The 17,490-nt window shown below is 48.7% G+C and overlaps 1 protein-coding gene across 1 annotated transcript; it reads left to right on the plus strand.

Annotated features, from left to right (window-relative positions):
* Positions 1-14,303: 14,303 nt before the first annotated feature.
* On the plus strand, positions 14,304-17,490 carry LOC129731498 (histone acetyltransferase KAT2A). Its single transcript, XM_055691560.1, has 7 exons — positions 14,304-14,954; positions 15,010-15,926; positions 15,988-16,268; positions 16,362-16,540; positions 16,605-16,876; positions 16,943-17,035; positions 17,092-17,490. Exons 1-7 carry the CDS (start codon positions 14,481-14,483, stop codon positions 17,156-17,158), a joined length of 2,283 nt encoding a protein of 760 aa, XP_055547535.1. The 5' UTR covers positions 14,304-14,480; the 3' UTR covers positions 17,159-17,490.

Consider the following 17,490-nt stretch of genomic DNA (forward strand, 5'->3'; position numbering starts at 1 on the left):
TATCACCGTTGGTAGTGGCGGGCGACTTCAACGCATGGGCAACTGAGTGGGGAAGTCGACGCACAAACCAGAGAGGCCGGATCTTGTTGGAGGCTTTGGCGAAGCTCAACATAGATCTGGCCAACGTCGGCTTGAAGAGCACCTTCAGTAGAAACGGCGCGGAGTCGATCATCGATGTGACATTCTGTAGTCCAGGATTGATCACGAACTGGAGGGTAGACGATGGCTACACTCATAGCGACCATCTGGCGGTCTGTTATAGCGTAGACTGTAAAACGAGACCGCATGTGGCGAGTAGAATTAACACTCCAGCTCCTCGCGGGTGGAGGATATCACACTTCAACGAAGAGGTATTTGCGGAAGCAATTAGACTAGAACACGAGGCAAGCAGAATTCGTAACCCGAGCGCTGATCAGCTTGTTGCCATACTTTCGCGGGCGTGCGACGCCACTATGCCTAGGAACCGCCAGCCTAGGCATGGAAGGCCACCAGTCTACTGGTGGACCGACGCGATAGCGGACCTCCGCAGAGCGTGTCTTCAAGCGAGAAGAAGGATTCAACGTGCGCGAACCGACGAAGAAAGGGAAGATCGTCGAGGGGAATTCAGTTCCGCAAGAGCGGCGCTTAAGAGAGCAATAAAAGCTAGTAAACGTGCGTGCTTCGAAAGACTGTGCGCTAGTGCCAACACTAACCCGTGGGGTAACGCCTATAGGATGGTGATGGCCAAGACTAAGGGTGCGATGGCGCCCGCAGAAAAATCACCAGCGATGCTTGAGCGGATCATAGAGGGACTCTTTCCACGCCACGAGCCAAATCCTTGGCCTCCGGCTGGCGAGTCACTTCACCGACGTTCCAGTATCTCAAACTCAGACCAGAGGTGGTCGGCCAACCTGCCGAACACCCAATATATGAGTGACGGCGTTAGCCGTGCCGAGGCAGAGGAGGCGGAAACGGTTACGAATGAGGAACTCATCGCGATCGCCAACTCCCTGAAGGTGAGCAAGGCACCGGGATTGGATGGGATTCCGAATCTGGCTGTGAAGAAGGCCATCAAAGAGGCCCCCAGACTATTTCGGGAAGTCATGCAGAAGTGCCTGGATGACTGTACATTCCCAGACAGATGGAAGCGACAGAAGCTGGTCTTATTGCCGAAGACAGGGAAACCACCTGGTGACCCGTCGGCATACAGACCGATATGTCTGCTCGATACGGCGGGTAAGGTGCTCGAGAAGGTTATTCTCAATAGACTGGTTAGGTACACCGAATGTGCAAACGGTCTGTCGAGTAACCAGTTCGGCTTCCGAAAAGGCAAGTCTACGGTGGATGCTATTCTGTCCGTCACCAAAACAGCAGAGGTAGCACTCCAGCGTAAAAGATGGGGCATTCGCTATTGCGCAATCGTCACGTTGGACGTGAAAAATGCGTTCAATAGTGTTAGCTGGGATTCCATAGCCCACTCGCTTCGGAAACTAGACATTCCGGTGTCTTTGTACAGGATTCTGGAAAATTATTTCCAGAATCGTGTGCTAGTTTACAGCACAGACGAGGGTCAAAAATGTGTCCCAATTACCGCAGGGGTTCCACAAGGTTCCATCCTGGGCCCGGTACTGTGGAATATCATGTACGATGAAGTGCTGAAACTAAAGCTCCCCCAAGGGGTTGTGATCGTTGGATTTGCGGACGACATCACACTTGAGGTCTACGGCGAGTCGATCGAGGAGGTTGAGTTGACGGCTTCGCACTCTATAAGCGTCGTCGAGGACTGGATGCGCTCCAAAAAACTGGAGCTGGCGCATCATAAGACGGAGATTTCAGTTGTCAATAACCGCAAGTCGTAGCAACAGGCGTTGATCAGTGTCGGGAATTGCACCATCGCCTCTAAGCGCTCCCTGAAGCTGCTGGGGGTGATGATCGATGACAAGCTCGCCTTCGGGAGCCATGTCGAATATGCCTGCAAGAAGGCTTCAATGGCTATTGCAGCATTATCTCGCATGATGTCCAATAGCTCAGCAGTGTACGGCAGCAAGCGGAAACTTCTAGCTAGCGTGACTTCGTCCATACTGAGATATGGCGGGCCAGTGTGGTCCAAAGCACTAGGTACTAGTAAACATCGGAGTAAGTTGGAAAGTACCTACAGGCTCATGTGCCTGAGGGTTGCGAGCGCGTATCGAACTGTGTCATACGACGCAATCTGCGTCCTGTCCGGCATGTTGCCTATCAGCATAGCCATTAAGGAGGACGTAGAATGCTTCGATCAACGTGACACAAGGGGCATACGAGGTACCAGAAGATCATTCTCGATGATCAGATGGCAGCAGGAGTGGTCCAATTCCGCGAAGGGTAGATGGACGCATCGACTTATTCCGGATGTATCCGGATGGGTCGGGAGGCGCCATGGAGAAGTGAACTTCCATCTGACACAGATTCTGTCAGGCCATGGTTGCTTTAGGCAGTATCTACACAGATTCGGGCATGCGGGGTCCCCCATGTGTCCCGAGTGCGCGGATGCGGAAGAGACTGCTGAGCATGTCTTCTTCGTGTGCCCTCGTTTTGTGCATGCGCGGAGCGACATGATGGTAGTGAGCGGGTCAGACACCACTCCGGACAACCTAGTTCGGAGGATGTGTAAAGACCCAAACATTTGGAGGGCGGTTTGTACAGCCGCCTCTCAAATAGTTTTAGAATTGCAAAACAGGCGACAGGTTGACCACCGACACGCCAGTGTTAGCTAACGGCCAGTCTCCAGGTTAGTTAGCTAAGTTAGCAAAAAGACCTAAAGAACCAAGAGGGTGCACAGAGCACAAAAGCCGCTCCCCGAAGCAATACCTAGCGGTGGTCCCGGGGAGTATTATGGGCTGGAGACTGAAGGGGTTTTAGTGGGTCCGGTCACTGATTCAAACCAACCCCACACTCCCTGAGGTTGGTCACCTCAGGGGTTTGGATGCAAATTTCCCCTTCACCTGAAACAAAAAAAAAAAAAAATATATATATATATATGTATATATATATATATATATATATATATATATATATATATATATATATATATATATATATATATATATATATATATATATATATATATATATATATATATATATATATTTTTTTTTTTTTTTTTGTTTCAGGTGGAGGGGAAATTTGCATCCAAACCCCTGAGGTGACCAACCTCAGGGAGTGTGGGGTTGGTTTGAATCAGTGACCGGACCCACTAAAACCCCTCCAGTCTCCAGCCCATAATACTCCCCGGGACCACCGCTAGGTATTGCTTCGGGGAGCGGCTTTTGTGCTCTGTGCACCCTCTTGGTTCTATAGATCTCTTTGCTAACTTAGCTAACTAACCTGGAGACTGGCCGTTAGCTAACACTGGCGTGTCGGTGGTCAACCTGTCGCCTGTTTTGCAATTCTAAAACTATTTGAGAGGCGGCTGTACAAACCGCCCTCCAAATGTTTGGTCTTCACACATCCTCCGAACTAGGTTGTCCGGAGTGGTGTCTGGCCTGCTCACTACCATCATGTCGCTCCGCGCATGCACAAAACGAGGGCACACGAAGAAGACATGCTCAGCAGTTTCTTACGCATCCGCGCACTCGGGACACATGGGGGACCCCGCATGCCCGAATCTGTGTAGATACTGCCTGAAGCAACCATGACCTGACAGAATCTGTGTCAAGTGGAAGTTAACTTCTCCATGGCGCCTCCCGACCCATCCGGATACGTCCGGAATAAGTCGATGCGTCCATCTACCCTTTGCGGAATTGGACCATTCCTGCTGCCATCTGATCATCGAGAATGACCTTCTGGTGCCTCGTATACCCCTTGTGTCACGTTGATCGAAGCATTCTACGTCCTCCTTAATGGCTATGCTGATAGGCATCATGCCGGACAGGACGCAGATTGCGTCGTATGACACTGTACGGTACGCGCTCACAACCCTCAGGCACATGAGCCTGTAGGTACTTTCCAGTTTTCGACGATGACTGTTGGTACCTAACGCTTTGGACCACGCTGGCCCACCATACCTAAGTATGGACGAAACCACGCTGGCAAGAAGTTTACGCTTGCTGCCATATACCGCTGAGCTATTGGACATCATTCGAGATAGTCCTGCAGCGGCCGTTGAAGCCCTCTTACAGGCATAGTCGACGTGACTCTTAAATGTGAGCTTATCGTCAACCATAACCCCCAAGAGCTTCAAGGAACGCCTTGAGGTAATGGTGCAGTCACCGACTCTGACCACCGCCTGTTGCTCTAATTTGCGGTTGTTCACAACCGTAACCTCCGTTTTATGGTGCGCTAACTCCAGTTTCCTAGAGTGCATCCAGTCTTCGACCTTGCGTATGCAGTGCGCGGCCGTCAACTCGACCTCTTCGATCGACTCGCCGTAGACCTCTAGCGTGATGTCGTCTGCGAAACCGACGATCACAACCCCTACAGGGAACTTTAGTTTCAACACCCCGTCATACATGACATTCCACAACACCGGGCCCAGGATGGAACCTTGCGGTACCCCTGCGGTGATTGGGACGCACTTCTGACCCTCCTCCGTGTTGTAAACTAGTACCCGATTCTGGAAATAATTTTCCAAAATCTTGTACAACGACACCGGTACGTGGATGCTCCTAAGCGCGAGCGCTATGGAGTCCCAGCTGGCGCTATTGAATGCATTCTTCACGTCAAGCGTGACGATTGCGCAATAGCGAATGCCCCAACTCTTACGCTGGAGTGCTACCTCTGCCGTCTTGGTGACAGAGAGAATAGCATCCAGCGTGGATCTACCTTTCCGGAAGCCGAACTGGTTACTTGCCAGACCGTTTACACCCTCTGTGTACTTCACCAGTCTGTTGAGGATAATCCTCTCAAGCACCTTGCCCGTAGTGTCCAGCAGACAGATAGGTCTGTATGCCGATGGGTCCCCTGGCGGTTTCCCAGCCTTCGGCAACAGCACCAATCTCTGTCGCTTCCACCTGTCCGGAAAGAGGCAGTCATCCAGGCACTTCTGCATGACTGCTCGAAATAGATCGGGGGCCACTTTCATGGCCGTCCTGATGGCCAAGTTCGGGATTCCATCCGGTCCCGGTGCCTTGCTCACCTTTAGGGAGTTGGCGATCACGATGAGTTCCTCATTCGTAACCCTTACCTCCTCCACAACCTCTGCACGGCTGCCGTCTCTCACGGATTGGATGCCCGGCAGGTTGGCCGACCATCCCTGGTCTGTGTCTGAGATACTGGAACGTCGGACGTGAGACTCAGCAACCGGAGGCCAAGGATTTGGCTCGTGTCGTGGAAAGAGTCCCTCGATGATACGCTCCAGCATCGCTGGTGATCGCTCTGCAGGCGCCAACACGCCTTTGGTCTTCGCCATTACGACTCTGTAGGCGTTGCCCCACGGATTCGTATTGGCACTCGCGCATAGCCTATCGAAGCAGGCCCTTTTGCTCGCCTTTATCGCACTTTTAAGCGCCGATCTTGCAGATCCGAATACTACACGGCGCTCTACCCTCTGTGCATCGGTACGTGCACGTTGCAACATCCGTCTTGCACGGAGGCACGCGCTACGGAGGTCCGCTATCGCGTCGGTCCACCAGTATACCGGTGACTTACCATTCCTAGGTTGGCGGGTCCTAGGCATGGTGGCGTCGCACGCCCGCGATAATGTGGCAACTAATTGGTCAGCACTCGGGCGGAGCCAACTGCCCCATTCGCGCTCTCTTCTCATTGCTTCTGCAAATACCTCGGCATCGAAATGCGATGTCTTCCACCCGCGGACGGTCGGAGTATTGGCTCTACCCGTCGCCTGCCGCCTCACGTTCTGGACTACGCTATAGCAGACCGACTGGTGGTCACTATAGGTGTAGCCATCGTCTACCCTCCAGTTCACGATCAGTCCTGGGCTGGAGAACGTCACGTCGATGATCGACTCCGCACCATTTCTGCTGAATGTACACTTGGTTCCAACGTTGGCCAGATCTAGGTTGAGCTTTGCCAAAGCTTCCAACAAGATCTGACCCCTCCGGTTCGTGCGGCGGCTTCCCCACTCAACAGCCCAAGCGTTGAAGTCGCCCGCCACTACTAAGGGTGTTAGTCCCGTCAGCTCCATAGATAACAAATCGACCATCTGGGTGAACCTTTCGATAGACCAACGCGGCGGAGCATAACAACTGCACAGTAGAACACTCCGTCCACCTTGACAACCGCATATATATATATATATATATATATATATATATATATATATATATATATATATATATATATATATATATATATATATATATATATATATATATATATATATATATATATATATATATATATATATATATATATATATATATATATATATATATATATATATATATATATATATTTTTTTTTTTTTTTTTTTTTTTGTTTCAGGTGGAGGGGAAATTTGCATCCAAACCCCTGAGGTGACCAACCTCAGGGAGTGTGGGGTTGGTTTGAATCAGTGACCGGACCCACTAAAACCCCTCCAGTCTCCAGCCCATAATACTCCCCGGGACCACCGCTAGGTATTGCTTCGGGGAGCGGCTTTTGTGCTCTGTGCACCCTCTTGGTTCTATAGATCTCTTTGCTAACTTAGCTAACTAACCTGGAGACTGGCCGTTAGCTAACACTGGCGTGTCGGTGGTCAACCTGTCGCCTGTTTTGCAATTCTAAAACTATTTGAGAGGCGGCTGTACAAACCGCCCTCCAAATGTTTGGTCTTCACACATCCTCCGAACTAGGTTGTCCGGAGTGGTGTCTGGCCTGCTCACTACCATCATGTCGCTCCGCGCATGCACAAAACGAGGGCACACGAAGAAGACATGCTCAGCAGTTTCTTACGCATCCGCGCACTCGGGACACATGGGGGACCCCGCATGCCCGAATCTGTGTAGATACTGCCTGAAGCAACCATGACCTGACAGAATCTGTGTCAAGTGGAAGTTAACTTCTCCATGGCGCCTCCCGACCCATCCGGATACGTCCGGAATAAGTCGATGCGTCCATCTACCCTTTGCGGAATTGGACCATTCCTGCTGCCATCTGATCATCGAGAATGACCTTCTGGTGCCTCGTATACCCCTTGTGTCACGTTGATCGAAGCATTCTACGTCCTCCTTAATGGCTATGCTGATAGGCATCATGCCGGACAGGACGCAGATTGCGTCGTATGACACTGTACGGTACGCGCTCACAACCCTCAGGCACATGAGCCTGTAGGTACTTTCCAGTTTTCGACGATGACTGTTGGTACCTAACGCTTTGGACCACGCTGGCCCACCATACCTAAGTATGGACGAAACCACGCTGGCAAGAAGTTTACGCTTGCTGCCATATACCGCTGAGCTATTGGACATCATTCGAGATAGTCCTGCAGCGGCCGTTGAAGCCCTCTTACAGGCATAGTCGACGTGACTCTTAAATGTGAGCTTATCGTCAACCATAACCCCCAAGAGCTTCAAGGAACGCCTTGAGGTAATGGTGCAGTCACCGACTCTGACCACCGCCTGTTGCTCTAATTTGCGGTTGTTCACAACCGTAACCTCCGTTTCATGGTGCGCTAACTCCAGTTTCCTAGAGTGCATCCAGTCTTCGACCTTGCGTATGCAGTGCGCGGCCGTCAACTCGACCTCTTCGATCGACTCGCCGTAGACCTCTAGCGTGATGTCGTCTGCGAAACCGACGATCACAACCCCTACAGGGAACTTTAGTTTCAACACCCCGTCATACATGACATTCCACAACACCGGGCCCAGGATGGAACCTTGCGGTACCCCTGCGGTGATTGGGACGCACTTCTGACCCTCCTCCGTGTTGTAAACTAGTACCCGATTCTGGAAATAATTTTCCAAAATCTTGTACAACGACACCGGTACGTGGATGCTCCTAAGCGCGAGCGCTATGGAGTCCCAGCTGGCGCTATTGAATGCATTCTTCACGTCAAGCGTGACGATTGCGCAATAGCGAATGCCCCAACTCTTACGCTGGAGTGCTACCTCTGCCGTCTTGGTGACAGAGAGAATAGCATCCAGCGTGGATCTACCTTTCCGGAAGCCGAACTGGTTACTTGCCAGACCGTTTACACCCTCTGTGTACTTCACCAGTCTGTTGAGGATAATCCTCTCAAGCACCTTGCCCGTAGTGTCCAGCAGACAGATAGGTCTGTATGCCGATGGGTCCCCTGGCGGTTTCCCAGCCTTCGGCAACAGCACCAATCTCTGTCGCTTCCACCTGTCCGGAAAGAGGCAGTCATCCAGGCACTTCTGCATGACTGCTCGAAATAGATCGGGGGCCACTTTCATGGCCGTCCTGATGGCCAAGTTCGGGATTCCATCCGGTCCCGGTGCCTTGCTCACCTTTAGGGAGTTGGCGATCACGATGAGTTCCTCATTCGTAACCCTTACCTCCTCCACAACCTCTGCACGGCTGCCGTCTCTCACGGATTGGATGCCCGGCAGGTTGGCCGACCATCCCTGGTCTGTGTCTGAGATACTGGAACGTCGGACGTGAGACTCAGCAACCGGAGGCCAAGGATTTGGCTCGTGTCGTGGAAAGAGTCCCTCGATGATACGCTCCAGCATCGCTGGTGATCGCTCTGCAGGCGCCAACACGCCTTTGGTCTTCGCCATTACGACTCTGTAGGCGTTGCCCCACGGATTCGTATTGGCACTCGCGCATAGCCTATCGAAGCAGGCCCTTTTGCTCGCCTTTATCGCACTTTTAAGCGCCGATCTTGCAGATCCGAATACTACACGGCGCTCTACCCTCTGTGCATCGGTACGTGCACGTTGCAACATCCGTCTTGCACGGAGGCACGCGCTACGGAGGTCCGCTATCGCGTCGGTCCACCAGTATACCGGTGACTTACCGTTCCTAGGTTGGCGGGTCCTAGGCATGGTGGCGTCGCACGCCCGCGATAATGTGGCAACTAATTGGTCAGCACTCGGGCGGAGCCAACTGCCCCATTCGCGCTCTCTTCTCATTGCTTCTGCAAATACCTCGGCATCGAAATGCGATGTCTTCCACCCGCGGACGGTCGGAGTATTGGCTCTACCCGTCGCCTGCCGCCTCACGTTCTGGACTACGCTATAGCAGACCGACTGGTGGTCACTATAGGTGTAGCCATCGTCTACCCTCCAGTTCACGATCAGTCCTGGGCTGGAGAACGTCACGTCGATGATCGACTCCGCACCATTTCTGCTGAATGTACACTTGGTTCCAACGTTGGCCAGATCTAGGTTGAGCTTTGCCAAAGCTTCCAACAAGATCTGACCCCTCCGGTTCGTGCGGCGGCTTCCCCACTCAACAGCCCAAGCGTTGAAGTCGCCCGCCACTACTAAGGGTGTTAGTCCCGTCAGCTCCATAGATAACAAATCGACCATCTGGGTGAACCTTTCGATAGACCAACGCGGCGGAGCATAACAACTGCAGTAGAACACTCCGTCCACCTTGACAACCGCATATATATATATATATATATATATATATATATATATATATATATATATATATATATATATATATATATATATATATATATATATATATATATATATATATATATATATATATATATATATATATATATATATATATATATATATATATATATATATATATATATATATTTTTTTTTTTTTTGTTTGTTTCAGGTGGAGGGGAAATTTGCATCCAAACCCCTGAGGTGACCAACCTCAGGGAGTGTGGGGTTGGTTTGAATCAGTGACCGGACCCACTAAAACCCCTCCAGTCTCCAGCCCATAATACTCCCCGGGACCACCGCTAGGTATTGCTTCGGGGAGCGGCTTTTGTGCTCTGTGCACCCTCTTGGTTCTATAGATCTCTTTGCTAACTTAGCTAACTAACCTGGAGACTGGCCGTTAGCTAACACTGGCGTGTCGGTGGTCAACCTGTCGCCTGTTTTGCAATTCTAAAACTATTTGAGAGGCGGCTGTACAAACCGCCCTCCAAATGTTTGGTCTTCACACATCCTCCGAACTAGGTTGTCCGGAGTGGTGTCTGGCCTGCTCACTACCATCATGTCGCTCCGCGCATGCACAAAACGAGGGCACACGAAGAAGACATGCTCAGCAGTTTCTTACGCATCCGCGCACTCGGGACACATGGGGGACCCCGCATGCCCGAATCTGTGTAGATACTGCCTGAAGCAACCATGACCTGACAGAATCTGTGTCAAGTGGAAGTTAACTTCTCCATGGCGCCTCCCGACCCATCCGGATACGTCCGGAATAAGTCGATGCGTCCATCTACCCTTTGCGGAATTGGACCATTCCTGCTGCCATCTGATCATCGAGAATGACCTTCTGGTGCCTCGTATACCCCTTGTGTCACGTTGATCGAAGCATTCTACGTCCTCCTTAATGGCTATGCTGATAGGCATCATGCCGGACAGGACGCAGATTGCGTCGTATGACACTGTACGGTACGCGCTCACAACCCTCAGGCACATGAGCCTGTAGGTACTTTCCAGTTTTCGACGATGACTGTTGGTACCTAACGCTTTGGACCACGCTGGCCCACCATACCTAAGTATGGACGAAACCACGCTGGCAAGAAGTTTACGCTTGCTGCCATATACCGCTGAGCTATTGGACATCATTCGAGATAGTCCTGCAGGTTGAAGCCCTCTTACAGGCATAGTCGACGTGACTCTTAAATGTGAGCTTATCGTCAACCATAACCCCCAAGAGCTTCAAGGAACGCCTTGAGGTAATGGTGCAGTCACCGACTCTGACCACCGCCTGTTGCTCTAATTTGCGGTTGTTCACAACCGTAACCTCCGTTTCATGGTGCGCTAACTCCAGTTTCCTAGAGTGCATCCAGTCTTCGACCTTGCGTATGCAGTGCGCGGCCGTCAACTCGACCTCTTCGATCGACTCGCCGTAGACCTCTAGCGTGATGTCGTCTGCGAAACCGACGATCACAACCCCTACAGGGAACTTTAGTTTCAACACCCCGTCATACATGACATTCCACAACACCGGGCCCAGGATGGAACCTTGCGGTACCCCTGCGGTGATTGGGACGCACTTCTGACCCTCCTCCGTGTTGTAAACTAGTACCCGATTCTGGAAATAATTTTCCAAAATCTTGTACAACGACACCGGTACGTGGATGCTCCTAAGCGCGAGCGCTATGGAGTCCCAGCTGGCGCTATTGAATGCATTCTTCACGTCAAGCGTGACGATTGCGCAATAGCGAATGCCCCAACTCTTACGCTGGAGTGCTACCTCTGCCGTCTTGGTGACAGAGAGAATAGCATCCAGCGTGGATCTACCTTTCCGGAAGCCGAACTGGTTACTTGCCAGACCGTTTACACCCTCTGTGTACTTCACCAGGCTGTTGAGGATAATCCTCTCAAGCACCTTGCCCGTAGTGTCCAGCAGACAGATAGGTCTGTATGCCGATGGGTCCCCTGGCGGTTTCCTAGCCTTCGGCAACAGCACCAATCTCTGTCGCTTCCACCTGTCCGGAAAGAGGCAGTCATCCAGGCACTTCTGCATGACTGCTCGAAATAGATCGGGGGCCACTTTCATGGCCGTCCTGATGGCCAAGTTCGGGATTCCATCCGGTCCCGGTGCCTTGCTCACCTTTAGGGAGTTGGCGATCACGATGAGTTCCTCATTCGTAACCCTTACCTCCTCCACAACCTCTGCACGGCTTCCGTCTCTCACGGATTGGATGCCCGGCAGGTTGGCCGACCATCCCTGGTCTGTGTCTGAGATACTGGAACGTCGGACGTGAGACTCAGCAACCGGAGGCCAAGGATTTGGCTCGTGTCGTGAAAAGAGTCCCTCGATGATACGCTCCAGCATCGCTGGTGATCGCTCTGCAGGCGCCAACACGCCTTTGGTCTTCGCCATTACGACTCTGTAGGCGTTGCCCCACGGATTCGTATTGGCACTCGCGCATAGCCTATCGAAGCAGGCCCTTTTGCTCGCCTTTATCGCACTTTTAAGCGCCGATCTTGCAGATCCGAATACTACACGGCGCTCTACCCTCTGTGCATCGGTACGTGCACGTTGCAACATCCGTCTTGCACGGAGGCACGCGCTACGGAGGTCCGCTATCGCGTCGGTCCACCAGTATACCGGTGACTTACCGTTCCTAGGTTGGCGGGTCCTAGGCATGGTGGCGTCGCACGCCCGCGATAATGTGGCAACTAATTGGTCAGCACTCGGGCGGAGCCAACTGCCCCCCTCGCGCTCTCTTCTCATTGCTTCTGCAAATACCTCGGCATCGAAATGCGATGTCTTCCACCCGCGGACGGTCAGAGTATTGGCTCTACCCGTCGCCTGCCGCCTCACGTTCTGGACTACGCTATAGCAGACCGACTGGTGGTCACTATAGGTGTAGCCATCGTCTACCCTCCAGTTCACGATCAGTCCTGGGCTGGAGAACGTCACGTCGATGATCGACTCCGCACCATTTCTGCTGAATGTACACTTGGTTCCAACGTTGGCCAGATCTAGGTTGAGCTTTGCCAAAGCTTCCAACAAGATCTGACCCCTCCGGTTCGTGCGGCGGCTTCCCCACTCAACAGCCCAAGCGTTGAAGTCGCCCGCCACTACTAAGGGTGTTAGTCCCGTCAGCTCCATAGATAACAAATCGACCATCTGGGTGAACCTTTCGATAGACCAAAGCGGCGGAGCATAACAACTGCAGTAGAACACTCCGTCCACCTTGGCAACCGCGTATCCTTCATTTGAGGTTGACACAACCTCCTGAACCGGGAACTTGCTGGTCGTGCATATGGCCGCCGTACTGGACTTATCTGCAACCCAATTACCGTTTCCGGGAGGAATGCAGTAGGGGTCCGATACGATTGCGATGTCCGACCGCGACTCAGACGCTGCTTGGTATAGCAGCTGCTGTGCCGCATAGCAATGGTTCAGGTTCAATTGTGTCACTCCACGCCCGTGGTTTCGTGGACGCCTTACCGGCTGGGCACCGTGGGCCTCCCATAAAGTGCTTGGCGTCCCGTTTTCCAGTACATACCAAGCACTTGGGAGGCTCCCCGCAGTCTTTAGCTTTATGGCCAGCACCACCACAACGCCTACATAACTGGCTCCTATCGGGCCCCTTGCAGGTCCAGGACTTGTGTCCTCCCTCGAAACACCTGAAGCAAACGTCCGGCTGCTGGAGTATGCTCAGGGGACATACTGACCAGCCAACCTTAAGTTTGGCTGTCTTCAGGGCCAGAGTTGCATCGGCCGATGCAAGCCGGAAAGTGGCCACCTGGGTCCCCGCTGGACCTTTTCGGAGGCGAATTACCTCAGTGGCTACTTCCACTCCGCACTTCTCCTTGAGGGCCTGTGCAATATCGCACCTCTCGGTGATTTCATCCAGGTTTTTGAGCTGGAGAGTCACCTCTGAGGTGAGTGCCCGAATTTGCACATCTTTCCCGAGGACCTGCTCGGCTACCGTCTTGTAGGCAGCGCCCTTGTTTTTAGCATCCTTACAGAGCTCAAGGATCATCTCGCCGGTGCGAGAACGACGGATGGTCCGCACATCCGCTCCCAGATCCTTGAGCTGGGTTTCGCCTCTCATTTTCTTCAAGACTTCGGAGTACTTGGACCCCTCCGTCTTGAGTATGAGGGCGTCGCCCCTGCTTCGCGCCTTCTTTCCCATTTTTGGACGATTTGTCGCCTTCTCGTCGTTGCGCTTGCTGTCTTTTTGGCGCTTCCTTCCTCCCACGGTAACCCAAGGGTTTCCCGTAGCTGCCACTTCGGCAGACTTTTCGGCGGACATATATATATATATATATATATATATATATATATATATATATATATATATATATATATATATATATATATATATATATATATATATATATATATATATATATATATATATATATATATATATATATATATATATATATATATATATATATATATATATATATATATATATATATATATATATATATATATATATATATATATATATATATATATATATATATATATATATATATATATATATATATATATATATATATATATATATATATATATATATATATATATATATATATATATATAAAACATTGAAATTCCACTAGCATCAAAAATATGCATTTTCATGCAAAAATAATATCAAATTCGGACTCAGCGTCCCAAAATTACATAAAAACCATGTATTTTCCATGATTTAAAGACATTTTTTTGCTTGGCCAGAGCATTTGTATGAGTCGCCCCACTGTGGCTTCACACAAGCTCAAATATCTGCAATCTGTCTTTACATCTGGCATCCCTGGTTTGCACACAGCCGAGACAGCCATAAAACCTTAAAACTATAGATCATAACAAACTTCATACGAAGAAGAACAAACGCAAAACAACAATCAATATATTTTTGTGAATGCATTAGGTTTTATATGATTTTTCCTAAAAACTTTTACTTGTGTAAACAAAATTACGGTTCAACGTTGAAACAAATTAGTTATGAATGAACATAGTAAACATTCGGTGGAAGTGAAAACTGAAAAGCAAGATGAGCGTCAGCAAACTTCAAACGCAAATGGTGGTGGATCGCAAGAGACAACTCGACAGGATAGTATTGAAAGGATCCTGCAACGCAAGCAGCGGGTTTATCAGTTACCGCGTAATCAAAAACTAACTAAACTGTCGATGTACTCGGCTTGTCAGGGAACGGATTGCCGGTGCACCGGCTGGAAGACTCCAGAAGAAAATCGTCACAAGGATGTGGAGGTTGATTACTGCCCTAGTTTCAAAGAGGAATGTCGGAATCCCAACTGCAAGCATACACTGGAAATGCATATTACTCATTTGGGAGATATTAATGAAGATCAAATCAATGAGCTGCTCGGCGCTATTGTAGATGTGGAAAATCTTTATATGAGCATGTTACGGGAAACTGACACGGATACAAAAAAAGTTTATGCCTATTTATTTCGGGTATGTGGATGGTAAATAATAAATTGTCACATCTATTGAATCTGTTCTTTTTTAGCTGTTAAGGCAATGCATTTTGACTAGAGCACAGGCTGTCATTCGAGGTCCACTGGGTGATCCTCCATTTGAGCATCCTTCAATTTCGAAAGCAGTTACAAATTTTGTTCTTCATAAATATAGTCATTTGAATCCAGGAGAATTAGAAACCATGACTGAAGTTGCAAAGACATTTTTGCATTGTTTGAATCATTGGAATTTTGAGGCGCCAAGTGCTCGAAAGGATTTAAGCCATGAGGATGCTTCGAACTACAAAATAAATTATACTCGTTGGCTGGTGTTTTGTCACGTGCCGGCATTTTGTAGTTCTTTGCGGCATTTCGAAACTTCTATAGTGTTTGGACGTACCTTACTTAAAGCAGTGTATCAGTATGTTTATCAGCAGCTGTTGACTAAGTGTAAAACCGAGAGGGACAGGATGCCACCGGAGAAAAGAAATATGCTGGCTCAGTTGCCAAAGTTTTTGGAGGCTTTGAAACATGAAGTGGTCAGTGAAGAATCTCAGATATGGGATTCAAACTTCAAACCAACAGCATCTCTGATGCTGCAAAAAAGTAAGCGCCAACATGAGGCAGCAGTTTCGAGTAGTAGTAAGAAAATTAATGATTTGAAACGATATAAGCGAGATTCTGACTGCGAAGATTTACCGGATGAAGTAGTAGTGAGGGCTTTGAAACGAATCAATGATTCTAACTATACAAGCCGTACAGAAGTGGTATTTCCTCCTAACGCTCCGCGCGATGAAGCTGCAAAAGCGGAAGAAAATCGCCGTGAAATTGAATTTCATGTAGTTGGTAATTCGTTGACCAAACCGGTTACCAAGGAATCCATGCTTTGGTTGTTAGGATTACATAGCGTTTTTGCACACCAATTACCTGGTATGCCTCGGGAATATATAAGCCAGCTAGTTTTTGATCCGTATGAATCAATTCTTATAATTCTCTTTCACTTTTAATGCCTAGACTATGTTGTATTTCAGAAAACACAAAACATTAGCACTCATAAAAGATGGCAGACCAATAGGAGGTATTTGTTTTCGCACATTTGCTTCACAAGGTTTCACAGAGATAGTTTTCTGCGCGGTCACCAGCAGCGAGCAGGTGAAAGGCTATGGGACACATTTAATGAATCATTTGAAAGATTACAGTACTCAAAGAGGCATTAAACATTTTCTCACCTATGCCGATGAGTTTGCTATAGGCTATTTCAAAAAGCAGGGATTTTCCAAAGATATAAAGGTGGCACGGCATGTCTATGCAGGTAAGCTTGTAACATTGTTTTCGAATAGAGTTTCCATGCGAATCATATGTTACCTTGCATAAACTCTTATCACGATTGGTTTGCTCATTTTAGGGTATATAAAAGAGTATGAGGGAGCTACACTGATGCATTGTGAGTTGCATCCTAGCCTGATTTACACCCAGTTTAGTTCGGTGATCCGCAAGCAAAAAGAAATTGTAAAAGAGTTGATAGCGCAGCGCCAACAGGAAGTTCAGAAAGTACATCCTGGTCTAACTTGCTTTAAAGAAGGGGTAGAGATTAACTCAGTAGATTCAACAGAAGTTCTGAGGAGTAATATGAGTTTTCAAATTCCAGTTGCGAAGTATTCCAATTGAATCAATACCTGGACTTCGAGAAGTTGGGTGGAGACCTCAGTTCCGTGCTCAGCGTACCTCTAGACCACTGGAGGAGTCAGCTGATCCTGACAAACTAGCAAATGCCCTTAGCGGTGTGTTGCAGTCTGTACGGCAGCATTCGGCCGCTTGGCCATTCTTGAAGCCGGTGAATCCGGTCGAGGTTCCGGATTATTATGATCACATCAAATACCCCATGGATTTGAAAACGATGGGGGAGAGGCTTAAAAATAAGTGTGTTATAAAGCTTGAAGTTGCATAGTATTTCAAACATATGAGCAAACATTCCAATTATTTCAGGTATTACGTTGCACGAAGATTATTCATGGCAGATATGGCGCGAATTTTCACTAATTGTCGATTATATAACTCACCAGAGACTGAATATTATCGGTAACCGGTATAGTTATACTAACATTTCATAGTTTAACAGTATGGAACAATTGTAGATGTGCCAACACACTGGAGCGATATTTTCAAACTAAGATGAAGGAAATTGGTTTGTGGGACAAATGATGTCCGCCCACACGGTTAGAATTGATGAAGGATTCCGAGGACGACGAAGACGATGATAATGAAGAACAGGAAGACGGTGATAAAATTTACAACATTAAAATCGGAACTACACACAAATCAGGTTACGGCATGAAAACCAAACCCGTTTCATCTTGTACGAGAGAAACAATTGTGGAACATAGTGCTGAACAATCGAAAATTGGCGTTGCAGTTGATATGGGACTAATCGATTGAAAATGCAAAATTAGTGATATATAATACTGTTTATACTGAACTATGTATTCAATTATCAATGAAGTGCATTCACGTATTATATAAAATATTAATATCTA

Source organism: Wyeomyia smithii, chromosome 3 (assembly GCF_029784165.1).
Source record: "Wyeomyia smithii strain HCP4-BCI-WySm-NY-G18 chromosome 3, ASM2978416v1, whole genome shotgun sequence".
In the NCBI taxonomy this organism is placed as follows: Eukaryota; Metazoa; Arthropoda; class Insecta; order Diptera; family Culicidae; genus Wyeomyia; species Wyeomyia smithii.